The 20,159-nt window shown below is 44.2% G+C and overlaps 1 protein-coding gene across 3 annotated transcripts in view; it reads right to left on the bottom strand.

Annotated features, from left to right (window-relative positions):
• LOC147024703 (uncharacterized) overlaps positions 1-20,159 on the bottom strand; it is a 54,602-nt gene that overhangs the window by 24,890 nt on the left and 9,553 nt on the right. The window contains exons 2-3 of one of the 3 annotated variants that reach the window (XM_085884871.1): positions 6,151-6,286; positions 1,232-3,756 (exon numbers count right to left, since the gene is read on the bottom strand). In XM_085884871.1, coding sequence (XP_085740997.1) covers positions 1,469-3,756; positions 6,151-6,211 — 2,349 coding nt within the window. In that variant the 5' untranslated portion in view covers positions 6,212-6,286 and the 3' untranslated portion in view covers positions 1,232-1,468. Of the gene's footprint in view, positions 1-1,231; positions 3,757-6,150; positions 10,614-20,159 lie in introns of those variants that run through there. The other 2 variants (XM_085884870.1, XR_015059161.1) reach the window with 2 other exon arrangements.

Raw genomic sequence — 20,159 nt, 5'->3', positions numbered from 1 at the left:
AGACAAGGCGCCGATCCTTCCCGTCGATGCATCGCTTCTCCGAAGAATCACCTCCAAGATGAGGCCAAGGAGTCGCACCAAGCCGGGAGCCAAGCGGAGAACAAAGAGCTCCACGGACCAAGAAGAGCCAGCCAAGCAACCAGCTCAACTCTCTTCCTATGAACAAAGCCTCTCACAACACGAACCGAGAACAAGAAGCAACCACCAGCAGCTCGAGCTGAGCAACCAGCTCAACTCTCTTCCGATGAACCAAGCACAGAGCCCAAAAAGCCTCCGAGCCAAGCAGAACCCGGGGGCCTGCTGAAAAGCCAAGCCGAAGCAAAAAGCTCTCCAAAAAGCCTCCCCTAACCCGAGCCAAGCAGAAGCCGAAGCTTACTGAACCAAGCCCGAACCAACTCAAGCAGAACCCGAAGGCCTGCTGAAAAGCCTTCAAAAAGCCAACAAAAAGCCTCGACCCTAATCCGAGCCAAGCAGAAGCCGAAGCTTACTACTCAAAAAGCCTTTTCCCTAACCCGAGCCAAGCAGAAACAAGAAGCTTACTGAACAAAAAATCTCAACCCTCGCCAAGCAGAACCTGAAGGCCTGCTAAAAGCCAAGCCGAAGCAAAAAGCCTTCAAAAAGCCTTCAACCTTAACCCGAGCCAAGCAGAAGCCGAAACTTCCTGAACCAGCCCCAAAACACGAACTAACTAGAGGATCTCTTGCTTATCCTCCTCCGCCCCTCCCCCACTCCCAGCGTGACTCATGCCCTCGTGCTCCATCCCCCGCTCAACCACGGGTGGGAGGGAGTTGTTTACGTCATGAATCACGGGACGGGAGGGCTCTTCTTCCTCTTTGCAGAAGAGGGGGAGGGGCGTCTTCCTTTGTGTTGTGATCGCTCCCTAACTATTAAATTAAATCACAGCTCACTTAATCGATTTCTTCCCATTAAACAATAAAGGTGACCTATCTATAGAACATGCACTTAACATATCTGAGCTTAAGGAACCTGAATGTTGTTCGATCAAATTCCAAATTCGTAACAATATTACGACTATATTACATTTATTCCTAACTTTCAACCAATCAGGTAACCTGCTTAATAGTGCCTCCATATCGAAGATGCTGATTGGCTATTCCTTAAAACTAAATGATCCACGATACATATATATATATATATATATATATATATATATATATATATATATATATATATATATATATATATATATATAAATATATTAATAGGGCGCTTTTAGCTACTATGGTAAAAATTCAAATTTGCAATAGAAGTTTGCAGAACCTTCCAAATGGTGAGGTTTCATGAAAAACTAAAATCTTCCAAGTTTTATTAAGATTAAATAATATTTAGGACTTGCGCAGGCACTTGACATCCTTCTCCATTAGTGCAACATGGCTAAATTAAAATGAAAATCTCTTTTGATGAAAACAATTAAAAAAAATTATCCTGAAAAGTAAATAATATGCCTTTATAAAATCAAAGTTTCCTTTGAGGCCTTTGGGTATTTCCGTCGGTCATCCTCCATCACTTGAACAAGGTACTGCACTTGAGCCTCATCTCTTGTTCGACCAGCTTTCGTGAAATCTTGGATGAGGGCGACGCCTCTTTCGGCCGCATCATTCACGACGTTCAAAGAGTCAACCCTCTGCTTTGCTTTGACGTAGGATTCAAAGCTCTTCCAGTTTGATGGATCCTTTTCCTCGAGAAAGTCTTCTGGCAGCTCGAGGAGCGTAAAGAGATTTTTAGTTTGGGAGGAGCAGAGGTCAGACAGCTTCTTTCCCTCTGGATTGGGAAGCCAGACTCGTCGAGATGGATCCTCTGAACCCTCCACGTCCTTCATGTTTATTACCATGGCGATCTTTTCTGACGAATCTAAGTTGTTATCAAAGAGTGCAAGGCCGACGTTAACTTCGCTCAGGTACCACAGATGGCGGCTCATTGTTTTGTATGCAGCATGATTCAAGGAATGGAGGGCTTGAAGGAGCTGGAGGTCATTCTTTGGCGCGGAAGCAGCATTTCGAGCGTCGAACCAGGCCCTGATATAGTGCTTAGCAACAAAAAGACAGACCTGCTTGATCCCGCTAAACAGGCGTTCTGTGCGACATGTACTGCGGGATGATGACGCGCGTTTAGTGAGAAAATCCGAGAACTGCCCTTGAAACATCCAGATCTTGAAGCAGTAAATTGCACGAGCCATCCAACGCGCTCGGTGAACGGCGCCAGGTGCCCTGAATGTTGGAACCTGATGTCCAGAAGGGACACCTCCAAGGAAAATGATCGTCAGTTGGAGAAGTTCTTTGTGGTCGTCTCGGGGATGCTTCTGCTTCAGAAGCTCTTGGGCATGCTGAATGACAGAATTGGCCCATGGATGGATATCGGTGGCTGTGCTTGCATCATCAGCAGCAGTCAAGTACTGCGTGAAATTAAAATGGAGCCAGCAGTCCCGGAAGGTTTGGAATAAGGTGATGTCTGGCCCTCGGGATGCTTCATCGACCGAAGAAGAGTAAATTGCTTCCAAAACAAGTTCTAAGACATGGTGCCGACACGCAAAATAAAGAAGTTGATGATCAAGGATGTTTTCAATACGAACACAGACCCCACCCCGGATTCCAGTATTAACAGCTGTCGTGTCAAAACACATCCCTTTGACAAGTCCAATCAGGTTCCACTCCTTAACTGTTGAAAAGATGACCACGGCTGTTTCTTCCACCTTGGAGTCTTTCAGCATCGGAATTGCCAGGATTTTTGACACAGCATTCCCAGTGACCAGAATTGGCAGCCTGTCAACTTTGTCTCTTCCAGTTAGGTCTGGCATCAGCTTGGAATCCCAGTGGACTACCAGGGGTGTGTCAACCTTAAAGCTCTGCTTTATCTCTTCAGCGCATTGCTTCCTATACTTAACACGAGCGGCACGAATGGCACTTGGACTGAGAGAAAGTTTATTGATGTCTTGTCCCAATTGCTTGGCAAATGGAATTAGAACCCGACTTGCAGAACAATCGCTAAGGAGAGTTCTATCCAGGGCCTCAGTTACTTCAGATGTTAATCCAGTTGTCCCACGTTTTCTCTTCGGAGGCTGGGAATCACAGGTGGTTGGATGGATGGAAGAAGATGGTTGTCGACTTGGACTAGATTCAGTAGAGCTGGAGGAGGAGGAAGACTGGAGGTTGGCTGTTTCAGAAGTTGCAGCCATCTCCAAAAGCGCCTTCTGTTTCCTCTTTTGCTCTTCATCCTTACGTTTCATAATTTTCTCTGAAGTCCTGGGAGTCTTGTAGTCAAGACTCCCGATCTTTCCTGGACGCCCCTTTTCACGCTGAGAAGCAAGAAACTCCTTGTCCTCATCGATTTTTATAAGATTCATAGCATCAGCGTGAGCTATGTCAAACAGCTCATCCAGGTCGGCCTTGAAATTGTCTTGTTTCTCTATGTTGGTAGCAGTCTTCCGATTGATGCTTTTCTTTAAACCCTGCCACGTTGTGTGTAATTTTCGCACATGGACTACCACATCAGGAAGGTGCTTAGTAGGAATCCCCTCTGTGGACCAGATGTTCATTAGCTCTAGTGATGTTTGATTCACACTTGCAGTTAGGGTCTCATTCATTTCCACATGAAGGAACATCAAAAAGCGGAGAACTTCGGCCTGAGAAGGAAGCTTCTGGCCAGGAAGTGTTGGATTAGGGGATCCAATCAGCCAAATGGCCTTTTTCGATCTAGTTCTGGAGGCCATTACCCCCAAAATATGCAGAAATTTCTGGTCTGAAAAAAAGATAAAAACATCATGGTTAAGTGGGAAATGTTACAGAGTGGTAAGTACACATTGAAAAGTTACAAGTTTTTGCCAAGCTTGCGCGTTAATTCATGCACGCATGAAGAAAGGCTCTGCTCACTGCTGTGCAATTGCGCAACTTTCAACAAGAAAACTTTCCGTTTCCGAAATTTGGACTGCGTTGGGACTTCATTATTTTTAGATTTAGCAATTTATGAGCTGATTTTCATTTCTTCACATCAATATTTAATATCATTTTTATGCATTCAATTATACGAATATATTAATTAAACCCTCAAAACAGTAAATTCAGATGATATCAAAATAAACTTTTAATTGATCTGCGAAAAGAGGAAAAAAATCATTTTTGACAGTTTTTGATGCCCTTTGTGCAACTTTGCATCGCTTGTGCAAGTTCAAGAACATGACTCAAGAAAAAAATATTTTAACACAATGATTTCTAGTAGGAACCTCACTGAATGGCGGGTTCTGCGCATTAAAAAAAAACTTTCATTTTTTAGAAGCACCCTAATATATATCTTCTTCTCCTCTTCTTCTTCTTTAGGCTGCTCCCGTTCGGGGTCGCCACAGCGGATCATTTCATCCGCATAGTCGTTTGGCACATGTTTTATGCCGGATGCCCTTCCTGACGCAACCCTGGTTGCCTCTTACAACACAGGGATATGGTACACCGATTTTAACCGGGGTATACACCGGCCCAGTACACTGGTACTCATTTCGCCGACCTCAGAAGGATGGCAGGCTGAGTGAACCCCCTGGTGTATTAATTCAGTGGCCCAACGGGGCTTGAACTCAGGACCTTTTGGATCCCAAGCCACTGCCCTAACCACTACGCCAACACCAGGATATAAGCACCCTAATATATATATATATATATACATACATATATGAAACCACCCACAGCATCGACATTCGACACGAGGTCTTGCGGCTGTCTGTCGTCTTGGCTGCTGGCGTTGGTGCTTGCGTTATTATCTTTTATCTTGTGGGCTTGGACTGTATTGTCTTGCCAATTAATTTTGGAGATGCGCTGGGAAGCGCACACTTATCTCTTGACTGTTATTCAAAGAAGGATATTATTAACGAACAGTTTATCCAAGAAGGCCTTATTATTTCACCACGTTGAACATCTGGAATAAGGGTTTTAGTTCACACAGGTGAACTCTTAAACAGCAAGGAGTTCACTGTGGGCGCTCATCCTTAAACACTAAGTTGTTCACAGGGTGCAACAAGGGCATAAATGGGTGGCGTATAAGTGGGGGGGGGGACGGATGCCCCATGGGGGGGAACAGATTGCACCCAAATGCCCCCCCCCCTTGCGATGGGCCTGCCTTGAACCCTCACATTGCCTCAGGTCGGCTCAGACAATACTCACGAGGAGCAAACGCTTCTGCTCCCTCTCGCTCTTTACTACACGATGTCATGTGCACCAATAGGCTCTCCTCCACACCAGCCTCTTCAACATAGATGGTCCCTTCCACAGGCAGCCCTCGGAGGGATCAGTCAAATCCTCAAATAACTTTCCCAGGCCAAGTTTCTCATCACAAACCGGGTTACGCATACTGTGTTTGTTCCCACCTCTCATCTCTCGCTCAACTCACTCTTCCTCCTCTTTTTTTTTTCGTCATAGTTCTTTTCCCATGAAATATAGAGCTCTCAAGGGAGGGAGAAGGTTGATAAGGAAGATCTTTTTAACAAAATAATAAAATAAAATTGTGAGGAAAGGAAGAAAGAAATTAGCTACTCTGGTTCCACAGCACACCCGGTGGCATTTTACATGAGATACACCCTAATGGTCACAGCTTCTCATCATCGCAAGCCCTGCCCCACAATTGCAGCATCATAAAGCAATAAACCCCATGAGTGTAACACTTCTCCCATACTTCTTCCAGCGCCATCCCGGCTCTGTAGTGGGGCAACTTTGCTAAATATAGCATAACAATTGTGCATTTTGTGAGGAAAGCACCAAATTTGGTACACGAGTAGCCTATCATATTATGAACAGATTTGGATATTGGGCCATCTCAAAATTTTTGATGGCAGTGGAAAATGGCTGCCACAGCCATCAGCGGCTGAATTTGAGATGGCCCAATATCCAAATCTGTTCAGAATATGATAGGCTACTTACTAGTGTGCCAAATTTGGTGTTTTCCTCACAAAATGCACAATTGTTATGCTAAGTTGCCCCACGACTGCCATATAATCTAATTTCAGAAATGCCGGGTTCCCTACTCTTCCCCTACTTCATGCTAGAACACAGAACACAAACTTGTACAAAATTCAAAACATAGGGACCATAGCCCTCCATCACAATATTGCCATATGGCATGATTCAAAAAGTGAACCAAACAACAAAAAAAAACCTGTTGGGTCTCGATGGTCTGCAGGATTCAAGCAACAGCAAACAAGGTAACCAGCTTGCATCCCTCCCTCTCTACTCCAGCCTTGAAGCGAATATGGGGAGTGCGATGCCACGAGGGATCTTGCAAGCAGTTTCTGCTGAATCTCGGGAAGAGAAGGGGGGGACATGGACAACAACCCATCCCCATAGACCTATCCCTACATCATTTTTTTTTTCTTCCTTACTTTATAACTCCGTGGGTTCTTGTTTGCACAACCATCAACCCTGCACATCCTCTTTTTCTTTCTGACTTTATAATTTGTCTGGTTATTATCTTTTGGCTTCTTATCTGGCCAACCAGATAACTTTTTCTGTTCACCATCACTAGTTTTGAAATTGTTATCTGACTCATCAGAGGTTGATGAAGTCATGAAACTCTCCTCTTAATTCTCCTCTCCTCTTCTTCTGTTTCTTGAGCAAGGCTCTGTTTTTGTTGAGTTCCGATCTTGGCACTGATCTATTATCGAAACCGCTAATAACTTTGTTCTCCGCATAAGCACCAATTTCGACTGCACCATCTGAACCATCTGAGTCTCCACTACTCACCTCCTTTTTCCAACGATTGCCTGCAAGGCAAACTTATACATTCATCATTCTTTGTGTTGGGGTGAAGTTCCTGTGTCATTTAATCTGAAGACGGTTCTTCATCCTCACCATCTGCCTCGTCCTTTGCAGTTCCGTCTTCTTCCTCAAAACCACTCTTATCATCAATCTGCTCTGAATTTTTCTCAACATTTCCACTCTGGATTCTCTTTAGTTCCATGCACATTCTCTTTCTGCCATGCCTCCTCACTTTCAAAGAGCTGCATTTCCATTTCCTGATGAAAATCACGATTCCTTTGCTTCTGCTTGACTCGCTCTTCTTTAGTTTTTTTCTCCGTTCCTTCCATTTTCTTCTGTATATGCTGCAGTTCATGCTGTGCAATCTCCTCAATCTTCGTCTTTTCCTCCTTAAGTTCAGTCATCTCTCCTTTCATGATTTGGGTCTCATCCCTCTGAGCATCAATCCTATCATTTTGAGCATCCATCTTCTCATTCATTTCAGCTCCCCGAGAATCCATCTTCTCATCCCGAACCACCAGCATGGCCATTATGGCACTCAACTGCTGGCTGATGTCCATCAGCAAAGGTGACACCAATTCACTGCTTCTGCTTGCCCTTGGCATACTAGGATCGAATGGATAGCCAGAAGAAAAATTGTTCAGCACCCTCCAGCTGGCTGGACTCAGTTCCCCTTTTCATGAATGTCACTGCCCTATCCAAAAAATAAGGTCCATCCACTCCTGGATTAAGGGCGAATTATATCATCCTCTCTGGCAAAGCTTCCTGCATTGTTTTCAACATTTCCCCAAATTGAACTTTGGACTTGTCCATATCAATACTTTCTTCCTTTCTCTTTTCCTCCCTGAGATGATGCACCAATACACTTTTTACACTGCTGACATTGACATCACATTTTCTCAGCTCTGACCTAAGATCGACGACACACCAATTAATGAGTTCTTTACCTTCTACAGATGCTACCACCTCAACATCCGCTAGTCCGACACCCATTTACCAATTCGGGCTAGAATCCCACTCCTGACACCACTTTTTTCAACCTGGCCCCTAGGTGAAGGGCTTGGGGTACAGCCTACTACTCCGGAGGTCCTAATTGACTTGCCCGGGAGACCAATATATTCCCTGTGAGCAGGTTGCACTGTATAAGCACTCAGATGTGACCGAGCAAAGTTACCATCCAAATGCTTAAATGCAAATTTACACCCCCCCCCCCCATTCTTCATCACTTCATCAAAAGAGGAAATTGTAATACCCTCTACCACCACCACCAGGTGGCGCTACACAGTACACATTTACAAAGATAATTTACGGCCTTTCCTGTCCCCCGCATCCCCAGGGGAGGCTGTGGCCACATAGTTATGTTACCCCCCACATAAAGTTGTATTTGTACCCCGAGTTTAGAGTTCTTAACTTAAAAGATGTGGCCGTGCATAGAGCAGAGAGTGAGAGCAAGAGCGAGATTTTTGCCTTTTATAGGTATAAATATTGAGGCTAAAGGGAAAAGCCAAGCAGACGTCACATGAGATTTGGAACTTCTAAAAGTATATTGGGAACAGTGTTGGTTGTTCCCATGCAAGTTGTTCACAATATACAATGTAGGAACACCTACAAGAATAAGACAATCACTGTTTGCTTTCGACTTCAGTTCACAAGTTTCACCCCTTCACGTTTGCCTTCGATTTCTAATCAAAAGCTCTACCTTTTAGTGTTGCCTCACAACCAATTAGAATGTAAACAATAGTTTTATTTTGGAACCTTTGACTTTTTTACATTAATAATTATACCTGTAAACTGTTAAATAAAGAGATCATTCTGATCACACAATCTTTATTTCCTTGATATTGTTACGAATTTCGGTCCGCCCGGCGTGCGATCGGCCACGTAACTCAAATCGCGACCGCGTCGCCCACTGGAACGGACAATTCAGTCGTGACCCTCCTTGGAACTACCGCCAGGAGCTAGTCACGGGTGGGTCTTTCGACCCCACCACAATCGTGCCAATCGGCCACCCGTGCAGGATAGGGTTGTTCGCCAAACTCGACCTACCTAAGTACCTGCGCGAGTAGTTAACCGGGCGATCGTATCTCGCCGCTGGCCGGCCGAGGACACGAACCGCTTAAGCGGTCCGTTCCGTGCTTCAGTGATAACCGAGCGGTGTTATCGCCGGCCCCGACGGACGTGATTATTTACCGGGTGCTTACACCCCTCTACCAATTCCTTCTGTGATGCAAGATGGAACTTTCAAACAAAGGAAAGAATGCAACGAAACAGGGAACAGTTCGACAAGCACATTATTACGCACTCAGACAAGGCAAGCACGTATTCACAGCCATATAGTAGGAATGCAATTTACAAGCAAGAGTTACAACCGAATAAAGCAATATTTATTTACATGCACTTAAACAATTCTACTTACGGGACTCGGCGCCACAACACACATTCAAAGAAAAAGCAAGAAAAGACCCCCTCATAGACAAGGGAGTCAGACTGGGCCCGTGGGGCTAATGCGCGTGGAACCTGGAGGAGCGGCCAGGTCCACGAGACCGAAGGGTTTTACCCGTGCCCTCGTGGCGCGATGGCGGGCAAGCCACGATGTCAGCGTAGCTGCGCCTGGCTTCGTGCCCCTGGCGTGGTCGGCGAGCTCTCTCCAGCGCTCCCCGTCTGCCTTTTCCGTCGGCTTTGAGCTCCTTCTCCCGACTCGACTGCCCCGCCGACACTGCTGCTGCCACTCCACTGCTCCCACTTTTCCGCGCTCTCCAGACCCTCCAGACTGCCACCTTTTCTGCGCTCTCCAGACCCTCCAGACCCTCCAGACTTGACTTTTCTGCCACGAGCTGCATTGTGCTCGCACTTATATAGGCCCAGGGAGGGGCGTCTATGCAAATTTCTGGATCACAGCGGGTTCGGAGGCGGGGCCACACCACCCGATGCTCAGCCATTGGGCGGATGAAAAAGGGGCGTGGAGCTTTCCTGATCCACTTTTTGAGGCGAAAGGAATGCATTCACAGCCCATGGCACGACGTGTGGTAGAAAGGCGGAGGTGGTGGGAGTTTGGTTGTTGGCGGGCGTCGTTTGAGAATGGCGGTGAAGCGATGTTTGCGGGATGGAGTTGTGGAGGTAAAGAGGCGAAGGTGGTGGTGTTTGAGTTGTAGTTGTTTGGGAATGATGTTGGTGGTGGTGATTTGGTTGTTGGGGGATGATTAGTCCAAAATAATGATAGAGAAAAGAAAAACGGCTAACTCAAAGGATCACAGCCCTGTGAACATGGAAATTCCCTCGAAACAACGGTGGGGAAATCTAACTACACAATTACTTATCGTCATAACTGATCTCAGGAACTTTATGGTGTATTGCAAATTTGCACAGCCGTAACAATATATTTCACTGCTTGCAGAAATGCAAGTACGATTCACTCCATCAAATATTTTTTCACGTCGATGGGAGTTGTTAAAGGGGCCAACCACACCAAAGCAATATGCTTTGAGAATGGCTGATTTAAATGAAACTGTGCTCGAGCGGAAATGCCAGAAAGGATCCGTATCTTGCCGGTCTCTTAAAACGAGTTTGTTTCACGAATTTAAGTTTCTCAAAAGGATTTACAATTGGGCCAGAGTGGATTCTTTCTTGCAATAGCAGGCAAAAAATTCAGGCTGCACATTTCTTAAGGTATATAGGTTTATTAAAGATGCACAAGACAACCCAAACGGATAATCCCAGGACGAATGGTAGACTGAAATTAATGAATAAATACACAATGCAGGAATATAAGAGCATAAGATTCCATGAGCACACAATCTGTCTTTCACACAAAGGAGAGCCAGTCAAGGGCTTACATGATACAGGGGTGGAAGCACCTTCCAATACAGAGAGAGAGAGAGAGAGAGAGAGAGAGAGAGAGAGAGAGAGGGAGAGAGAGGAGAGGGAGAGAGAGGAGAGAGGAGAGAGGAGAGAGGAGAGAGGAGAGAGGAGAGAGGAGAGAGGAGAGAGAGAGGAGAGAGAGGAGAGAGAGGAGGGAGAGGAGGGAGAGGAGGGAGAGGAGAGAGAGGAGAGAGAGGAGAGAGAGGAGAGAGGAGAGAGAGAGGGAGGAGAGAGAGAGGGAGGAGAGAGAGAGGGAGGAGAGAGAGAGGGAGGAGAGAGAGACGGAGGAGAGAGAGAGGGAGGAGAGAGAGAGGGAGGAGAGAGAGAGGGAGGAGAGAGAGAGCGAGGAGAGAGAGAGGGAGGAGAGAGAGGGAGGAGAGAGAGAGGGAGGAGAGAGAGGGAGGAGAGAGAGAGAGGGAGGAGAGAGAGAGGGAGGGGGGAGAGAGGGAGGAGAGAGGGAGGGGGGAGAGAGAGAGGGAGGAGAGAGAGAGGGAGGAGAGAGAGAGGGAGGAGAGAGAGAGGGAGGAGAGAGAGAGGGAGGAGAGAGAGAGGGAGGAGAGAGAGAGGGAGGAGAGAGAGAGGAGAGAGAGAGGAGAGAGGAGAGAGAGAGAGAGAGGAGAGAGAGAGGAGAGAGAGAGGAGAGAGAAAGGAGAGAGAGAGAGAGAGAGAGAGAGAGAGAGAGAGAGAGAGAGGACAGAGAGCCAGAGAGGCACAGGTAAGTTTTCCAGCTGCAGCACCAAAGATGAGCATGCTGCTCCTCAACACTAGACTTCAACTCCAACTGACTCTAAATGTCCCAATAATTACTTCCCCCGCGGCCATGCCAACAATACCTGAATGTCCCTCACTCCGAGCCTGGCTCAACCAATCACGCGGCATGCTGCCACCGTCTTGATGACACCACATCGCATCAAAACTCCCCGTCTGCCTTGATTTGCCAAATTCAGCCACTGATGGCTGTGGCAGCCATTTTCCACTGCCATCAAAAATTTTGAGATGGCCCAATATCCAAATCTATTCATAATATGATAGGCTATTAGTGTGCCAAATTTTGTGCTTTCCTCACAAAATGCACAATTGTTATGCTAAGTTGCCCCACTACAGGATAGAGAATGACAACTAATATATAAAGCTGAGTTCATGTCGGTGGGTGAGTCTGTGTGTGTGTGTGTGTGTGTGTGTGTGTGTGTGTGTGTGTGTGTGTGTGTGTGTGTGTGTGTGTGTTGTCATAAGCACAGCCATTGCTACAGGCCGCGCCTTCCCCTCTCTCCCCAACATCACAAGCTCACTGTCCATTAGCCAGGCCACTCCTTTCCCTGTTTTGTTTGTCCGTAAATACTGTCCATAAGCCAGGTTACTCTACCTCCAGCTGTCCAGAAATCACCGCCATCATTTTCGCTCTGCATTGCTCTGATTGTTTATACTCTTCTGATGTACCAACGTGTTTTGTATCATTAAATAAAGGTACCGTTTTGAGGAAACAACGGCACATGTTGATTCCAAGTCAAACGAGGTGATGCATGTTTTGTTTGCAGCAATCGTGGCAGCAGTTTTATGTACACCGCCCAATGAAGGTTCATTCTCATAACGCAGATGAAGAAAACCCTGGTCTTTCATTGAAGATAAAACTTTTGGTTTTCGCCTGACTTTTCAAAGCTCATAAACAAACTCATGGACATGCAATACCCATGTTATGTGAAGTAAATAAACATTAACATTGGCTTGATCGTGAAATACCTGTGTCAATAATTAATTAATTAATCGGGAGGCAGCCAGAGAAATTCCTGAGCGATATACTTTCGAACACTCAACATCACCTCTGAGTTTATGTACGTTTAAAAACTGAACAACGTACGTTTTGATTGCAACGAAAATAGCTATGATTAATATTTAAAATCTTAAAACAAAATACTCCTTTTGTCGGCGTTTTGTATGTGCTGTATTCTGTCGAGATGTCTAAGGCTGTGTTCATGTATCAAGCAGCTGTTCCTTAACGGTTTTGAATGGAGTGCTTGCTTGACTACTTCATCCACTTGGCGAGTGCTCAACAAAAACATAAAACTGACACAAGCGACTTTACTTGGTCACAAGCAACTTCAACAGGGAAGGGAAGGGGTCCCAGGGTGAGAGCAAGGACGGGTACCCGTTAGTTATTTATAAAAATCAAGTCATTGTCTTAACTAGACTTGGTGACATAATGGTTCGTGTCTTCTTTGAGTCTGGGAGCTCGGTGGATTGAACCCTGGTTGAGTAAATACAAAGACTTTAAAAATAGTATGTGCTGCTTCCTTGCTAGACACTCAGCATTTAAAAAGGATAGAGCATGAACAAACAACCATATGTTTGCAATCATGTTGTAGGTTTGGATGGGCATATTGGTATCCTCCTGTGTTGAAGTTCCTTGTAAGGCAACTCATGTTATTATTGTAACATTTTCAGTCAATTTAATCTGTTTTATGTTTTCTCCATAATGCTGCACTCTGTAACCCTGTCATTTAAACTTGCTTTGTTGGGGGCATATATTTGTGGTTTGTGAGTGGGAGAGAACTGTCTCTAACAAAGCAGAGCCTGTGATCAGATATCCAGAGGATGAACAATGACTTGTTTATGAGACAGCATCACTGGAAACTGTTCGCCCTTTAAATATTTACTCGTACGTGCTACTCACTTAGCGTATTAGTGCACGTCAGTTGCTTTTTAGGCAAATGATAACTCTATTAGAATGAGTGTTAAATGGAAATTGGAATTGGGGTTTACAAATTGCATTATATGCACGTGGTACAGAATTTTGTAAAATGCTGCCCCAGCACAGCTGTCACATTTGCATTTGCTTGTGGATGATAAATTCCCCATACTCTGGTGCCCAGCTCATTCTTCCTCCATGGGTTTATTAGTCCCTGCTGGACTTCGTCCGAAATGGTGGCTTATGGATTTGGTCTTGATTTTCACGTCCGTGCATGCGTGTGTCCCCAACCATATCACTGACATGTGCAGACCGATTTTATTTGTACTTGGCAGAAAGACAACACATGATGGTATACATATGCACGTCATATTTTTTTTTTATCAGATCCAATATGGTTGACTGGCGGCTATTTTAGTTGTTTAAAAATAACCAAGTGTCGAACACGTCCTCCACCATTTCTCAGACTTGCATTTACTGATCATGTTCAAATTTGGCACACAGATAATGGATTATGGCTAACATAAACACATCATTTTTTTGAGATCAGATCCAAGATGGCCATCTGGCGGCCATTTTAGTTGCAAACAAGTAAAAAAAAGACATAAAATGGCATAGCCCTCATTGTTTTAGTAATTTTGCTGGACGGAGTTAAAGGGCTAACCCATATTTATGTCCAACTAAAATGGCCGCCAGTTCGGCCATCATTGATCAGATCACGAAATAAAGTCAGGTGCTTGTGCATGCCATCATGTACGACGCTTGTGCCACGTTTGAATAAGTCGGACCATGCATGTCTGAGAAATGTTTGGGGACACGTTTAAGTAACAAAATCACCACCAGTGGGCCATCTTGGATGTAAGCTAGAAACAAAATGGCGTGCATATATCGAATATCATTCCTCATCTGTGTGAGAATTTGAACAAAATTGGTAAATGCATGAATGAGAAATGGTTGGGGACGTGTACATCGGGGTTTTTTTTTTTTTACAACTAAAATGACCACCAGTCAGTCATCTTGGATCTGATCTCAAAACAAAATGGCGGGCATATGTCGGACGTCATTCATTATCTGTGTGACAAGTTTGAACAACATTGGTAAATGCAGATCCGAGAAATGGTTGAGGACATGTTCGACACTGGATTGTTGTTTTTTACAACTAAAATGGTGAGGCTTATTTTGTTTTTTTGTCATAAGTACCCCCTTAATTATCTTCAAAAGGGGTGTTAAACACCCAATTTTCATTCATGCACCATCTTGGCGTTCCCTTAATATGCATGCAACGTTTGGCGCCGCTCGGTTTCATGTTTTTGGAGTTATGGAGGAGACGGGCTGACGGACAGACTGACACACACTGATATTTATTAGTATAGATCAGTGGTCCCCAACCTTTTGATCCCACGGGCCGCATTCACTACTCCCAAGGAAGTTGGGAGCCAGAAAAAATTGATGCATTTTATTGATGCAAATTGATTTGATTCCTCCCGGCGGTTAAGCGGCAGTGGCCGGCAGCGGCATTGTGTAAGGCTTTTCAGGTCACGGCGCCGGCCGGCAGTGGCATTGTGTAAACCCCTTTAAAATTGCTACATGGAAATGTGTTTTGATTGGAAAGTCCTCGCGGGCCGCAGTATAGGGCTCCACGGGCCGCAGGTTGGGGACCAATGGTATAGATTATCAGTGAGATGATAATTCTGGCTTTACGTCCATAAGCATGGATTTAAATTCGCCCAAACTCTTGTTTTCAGTTCGATATGAACGGACAATTCATTCATTGCCAGTCCAGAGTCGTTTCCACAACATCATTGCCCTCAACTATATTAACCAGTTGCTGAAATGTTTTGCCAAATTTATCATCTTTACTCACAGTGTGAGCAAGTGTTTTTCATTTCTCGTGATTTTCCAAAAGACTTCTCTGTACAATATTCCTTTAACACTTTATATTTTCAGACATGTAATGCACATTCACAAGTGTGGTGGCTGTTACAGCTTTATTTCGAACCTCATTGGGTGGATTTGTATTCTTATCTCGTGCCAACACAGGCGAGTAACTTCAGCTGTAAAGTTCTTGGCTTTTGGAATGAGGGGCTTTCCTTTTCATTTTACAAACACTCATCTCGATTGTCGTATTTACAAATAATTTGAAGACATTTGCTATTTTTTTTTCCTGCATGCACTTACGACTTCAACTTTCATTGACACATAACCTTCTGTTTCAGTCCAGCACTGCATATAACTTGCAGCCATGGGAAATTAATCCATGACAGTGAGAACAGCAAGGCTTTTACCTACTCCACCACCAAGTAGTGACAATACCGGTGGTTATGATTTTTATAATGGTTTATGCAAAAGCTCGATTTTTGGTGACAAAGTACACAGTATATCGTCTGAAAGATAAAATGAAGACTCATTTTAAACCATGCTTTAGTTATTCATTTTATCATACTGTAAGACAATTCTATGTATGTATGTATGTATGTATTATGTATACAGTATATGTATGTATGTATGTATGTATGTATGTCTGTATATATTATGTATATATGTATGTATGTATGTATTATGTTTATATGTATGTCTGTATATATGTATACAGTATATGTTTGTAGATATGTATGTCTGTATGTATGTATTATGTATATATGTATGTATGTATGTCTGATCATTATAGCATCAAAAAAGGCATCTTCAGCATCATTACAGCATCTTCAGCAAATTTTGTATAAGTGGTCAGGGTACCCAGGGTCAGGTCATGGGCACAAAAACGTTAGAACACTAGCTCTGATCTACTGTAGCAACTTGTTTTGCTCAATATGAAGTTAAGTTCATTGTTCTAAGCCAGGATATGGCACTTGATATTGTTGCGGATTCGGGGTCGGTAGGGATCACAAGAGGAGTTTTCAAACCCCTTATCCAGCTGATGATCCTCTAAACCGATGAACCGCGGATAATTCCGCAATGTGGCAGATTTTTAAGATGTGGCAGATGTGGCAGATGTGGCAGATTAACCACAGGCGCCGTCTAAAGGCCCAGTCACACCTTGACGTTTTAGCCAGCTTATGCCGATTTTTTGAAAATTTGTCTAAAACGCTGGTACACGTCGAATACGTTATGGGTAAGTTTGATAACATTGAGAGCACGCTGAAAAACACTGCCATACGTCGTTGTACGCTGGCTTTAAATGTTGTACTTTTCAGTTGTCCTCAAATTTTAAGACGTATGCCAGCGTATGACTTACACGTTCCGCATAACGCTGGCCATAAGTTGTAGGCACGTCACGCAATCATCGACACACGTTACTTGTGAGTTACTCATAAGTCGAAACACGTCGAGGTAATGTTTAGCGTACCCGAAACTTATTTCTAACCTACGAGTAACGTGTTGTACTCACGTTACGCGATCGGTGACACACAGACACACATTACTTGTAAGGTACTCATAAGTCGAAACACATCAAGGTAATGGTTCGCGTCAGTGTTCCAGACTCCCTGGTTTTATTTTATTTTTTTCTTCCTTCCTTCGGTATGATGGTAATTTTGACACTTCGATTTCTAGTGCGGTTATAATATAATATAATTAATAGGCTGCCGCTCAACGATTTAAATCATAACCGCACTGTACACTGAACACCGTCATACCGAAGAAAAAAAAAAACCGGGAGTCTGGAACACTGACGCTAACCATTACCTTGACGTGTTTCGACTTATGAGCACCTTACAAGTAACGTGTGTCGATGTGTGTCAACGATCGCATATCGTGCGTACAACTTATTCCCATCGCATGCGGAGTGTGTTTCATATGGCAAGTACGTCGTAAAATTTTCAACATGTTTAAAATTACAAGACGTACTCCACTTACTATGACGTATGATAGCGTACTTTAGCATTCTATTCACGCATACCAAACTTACCCATACCGTATTCGACGTGCGCCAGCGTTTTGGACGCATTTTTCAGAGGTCGGCATACGCTGGCAAGATTGCCAAGGTGTGACTGCGATGTTGACACTTCCATTTCTGCGGCGGTTATGATTTGAATCGTTGTGCAGCAGCCTTTTCATAACCGACGCCACGTCATCGTCGGCGATGCGTGCAGCGCGCTATGCATAAGTTAGACTATCGTTGGGCATAGGTTGTGAACGCCGACAACAGGCTAAGCATTCGTTGGTATAAGTTATCTATAACTCAACGAAACGTTCTGTGTCCTTTACTAATACGTTGTGCATAAGACCAAGTCGTTATGAATACGTCGGAATCTTAAAAAAAAAACATCAAAAGTGCAACGTAAGCCAGCGTTTTACATACATTTTAATACGTTGCCATTGCTGGCTAAAACGTCAAGGTGTGACTGGGCCTTAAGATGGTTAATTCAGGCAGGATCCAGCGCCTAATCGACTTTACCTTTCTGGCAAATTAAACCCCCCAGATAGAGTACCATGCTGTCAACCCCGCACCCTTATTAAGCGACACCATTAGTGGAACGTTGGCTAATGGCTGATCATAATGAAACGGCAGGTTTGATCTCCCTGTCACTATCCACACACTATGTTTTAACCAATGGAAACTTATAATTGGGCAGTTTGAATTACGGTTTTTTAATGTCAACAAGAAGCACGTATATACAAGCATTGTCACAGCAAAAAAACTGTTACCCCTAGCACAGAAGCGCAGCCATATTAAATCACTTAATCACAGTTGTACAACACAGACACCTCCGTCATCCAGGGAAATGAGGTAAAGAAGAGGCACAGAGAGAAGAGAAAGAAGTTTGATGTGTGTTTGCGGCCTCTCGCTCACCGGATGAAAGCCGATGGGCTTACGTTGGTCTCAACAAAAGAGAAGAGAGGGGGAAAAAGATGAGGAGGGTAGTGAGTGTGATACAATGTGTTGGGAGAGGTGTAAATGGTAGATGTGTGTGGCTTAGAGGAAGCAGAATGGAAGTGTCAGTCAATATGCCGGCCATGAAAAGGATAAGGGCTGTTCATTGATGCTTTGTGCATTCATAGAGAACGAAGTACATTTCGGGAAAGCAAGAGACAAATTGCGTGAATCAGTTTGTAATGACCAGCACGTCTAGGAATTCTACGCAGGTTGGCTCATTTTCCGACCTGGAACTTCACTCGCTCACATGCTCCATCAACCCTTCCATCACCAGCTTGATTGTCTCAGATCCCAGACAAGCCAACAACTCCAATCTGCTCAAATCTCCTGACTTATAAAGCTTAAGGAGAGGTGTGGCTTGGGGACTGAGCAACCCCTCCCTGTGCTCCCGAGCGCTGCCGTGGTGTTTCGGAGTTCAGTCTTGCTGTGGTTGGAATCCATCAGAGGTCTGTCTCCCTATTGGCCCGCCCTGTATCCAAGCAATGTTCATTGGGTGTGCCCAGGGCTCACTGGATTGCCCGAGTCCACAATGTGGCATCGGCATTGAGGTTGCTGTTGATGTTGTTGACGTTGCCGTGCAGTGTTTGACTGCACTGTTTTGGCTTGATTTGTGTGTTGCAAAGTGTGTTTGAATGTGCTATCCAGGTGTCACAGAGATAATGAGAGAAAAGGAGAGAGATCAGGAAGGAGATATGGAGTGAGAAATATAGAGAAGAAAGGGGGTCACAATGGGGTTCAAATCCTACACAAACTCAACACATATTCCCTATCCACCGATACGAGAGGGCGTATGGGAACTTTAGCTACACAATATACTCTGGAGATATCTACAGTAGGGATTCTTTATGTGTATTGCATAAAGATCCCTGGGATCTCTGAAAACCATCACAACATAAAGCAATTATCCTGCAATTCCCTTTATTATTTTCAAAAATTTGTCTCAGCTCATCTGAAATAGCAATCACAATGCTGAGATTTATTTCCCATCTGAGATCTACAATTTTTCACTTTTTCATTAACAATGCAGATCACAAAGGAAATCAATGCACACAACAGATGATGCAGATCTCCCACAAAACGACCGGTTCATTTTTCAAGCCAACCAATTACTGTGGATACTTGTTCAATTCCAAGGACAATACAACTTTAAGCTTTGGAAACAATTTTTGTAAGAATGCACAACAAGCCTTATTGTTTGGCCATGAAATATATTGTAGCACTTCCTGAAGTCCAATCTTTACCTGATGGCTTTACCTTACAATACTTGCTGCAGGAGTGTGATATTTGTCAGGATTGAAAGACGTATTCCAAGTGTTTGACCAGCTTATCAACATCTGAAAAGTGGAAAGAGGCTGCTGCCTGTTTGTCTGAAGAATGAGCGATGTTATGGCAGAGGGTGGAGTGATCAACGAATAGATAAAGAAGATTTTTCAGTCAGAGAGATCATTGATGAAGATCAGGAATAGGAATGGATCCAGAACACTGCCTTTGGCACTTCAACCTTGACAGGGATAGGAGATGAAAGGATTCCAATGAAGCCACACATTGGCTGCAAGAGTAGAGGATGTCAGTAGGCCATGTGTGGGGATGGTCTTGTATGTCATAGGCAAAGAACTTGGAGAGCAAGGCAGAATGCCAGGCTGTATCCAAAGCAGGAGATATGTCCTGAAAGACGGCCCTGGTCTCATGTCTGACATTGAGGGCCTCCATCTATTGTGGGGTGAGTCGAAGCAGCATACCCAAGGAAGAGTGACTTGGTCTGAATCTGAATTGATGATCTGAGATGAAGTTGTTGGAGAAAAGGAATGATTTTGTCAACTGCAATGATGGATTCCATGACCTTGCTGATGATTGGAAGTACGCTGATATGTCTGTATTTAAGGGGATCAGTTTTTTGCATCTTTTGATGTAATGAAAGTGATGTTGGCTGATTTCCCAGTAGATGAAAGATGACTTAGGGCAAATAAAAGGGTGAAAAGAGCAGAAATGGATG

Source organism: Eptatretus burgeri, chromosome 6, assembly GCF_056783735.1.
Source record: "Eptatretus burgeri isolate ZD-2024b chromosome 6, Ebu_testis_v1, whole genome shotgun sequence".
Classification (NCBI taxonomy): domain Eukaryota; kingdom Metazoa; phylum Chordata; class Myxini; order Myxiniformes; family Myxinidae; genus Eptatretus; species Eptatretus burgeri.
The sequence above is the reverse complement of the archived record's forward strand: the minus strand, read 5'-3'. Positions and strand labels throughout refer to the sequence as shown.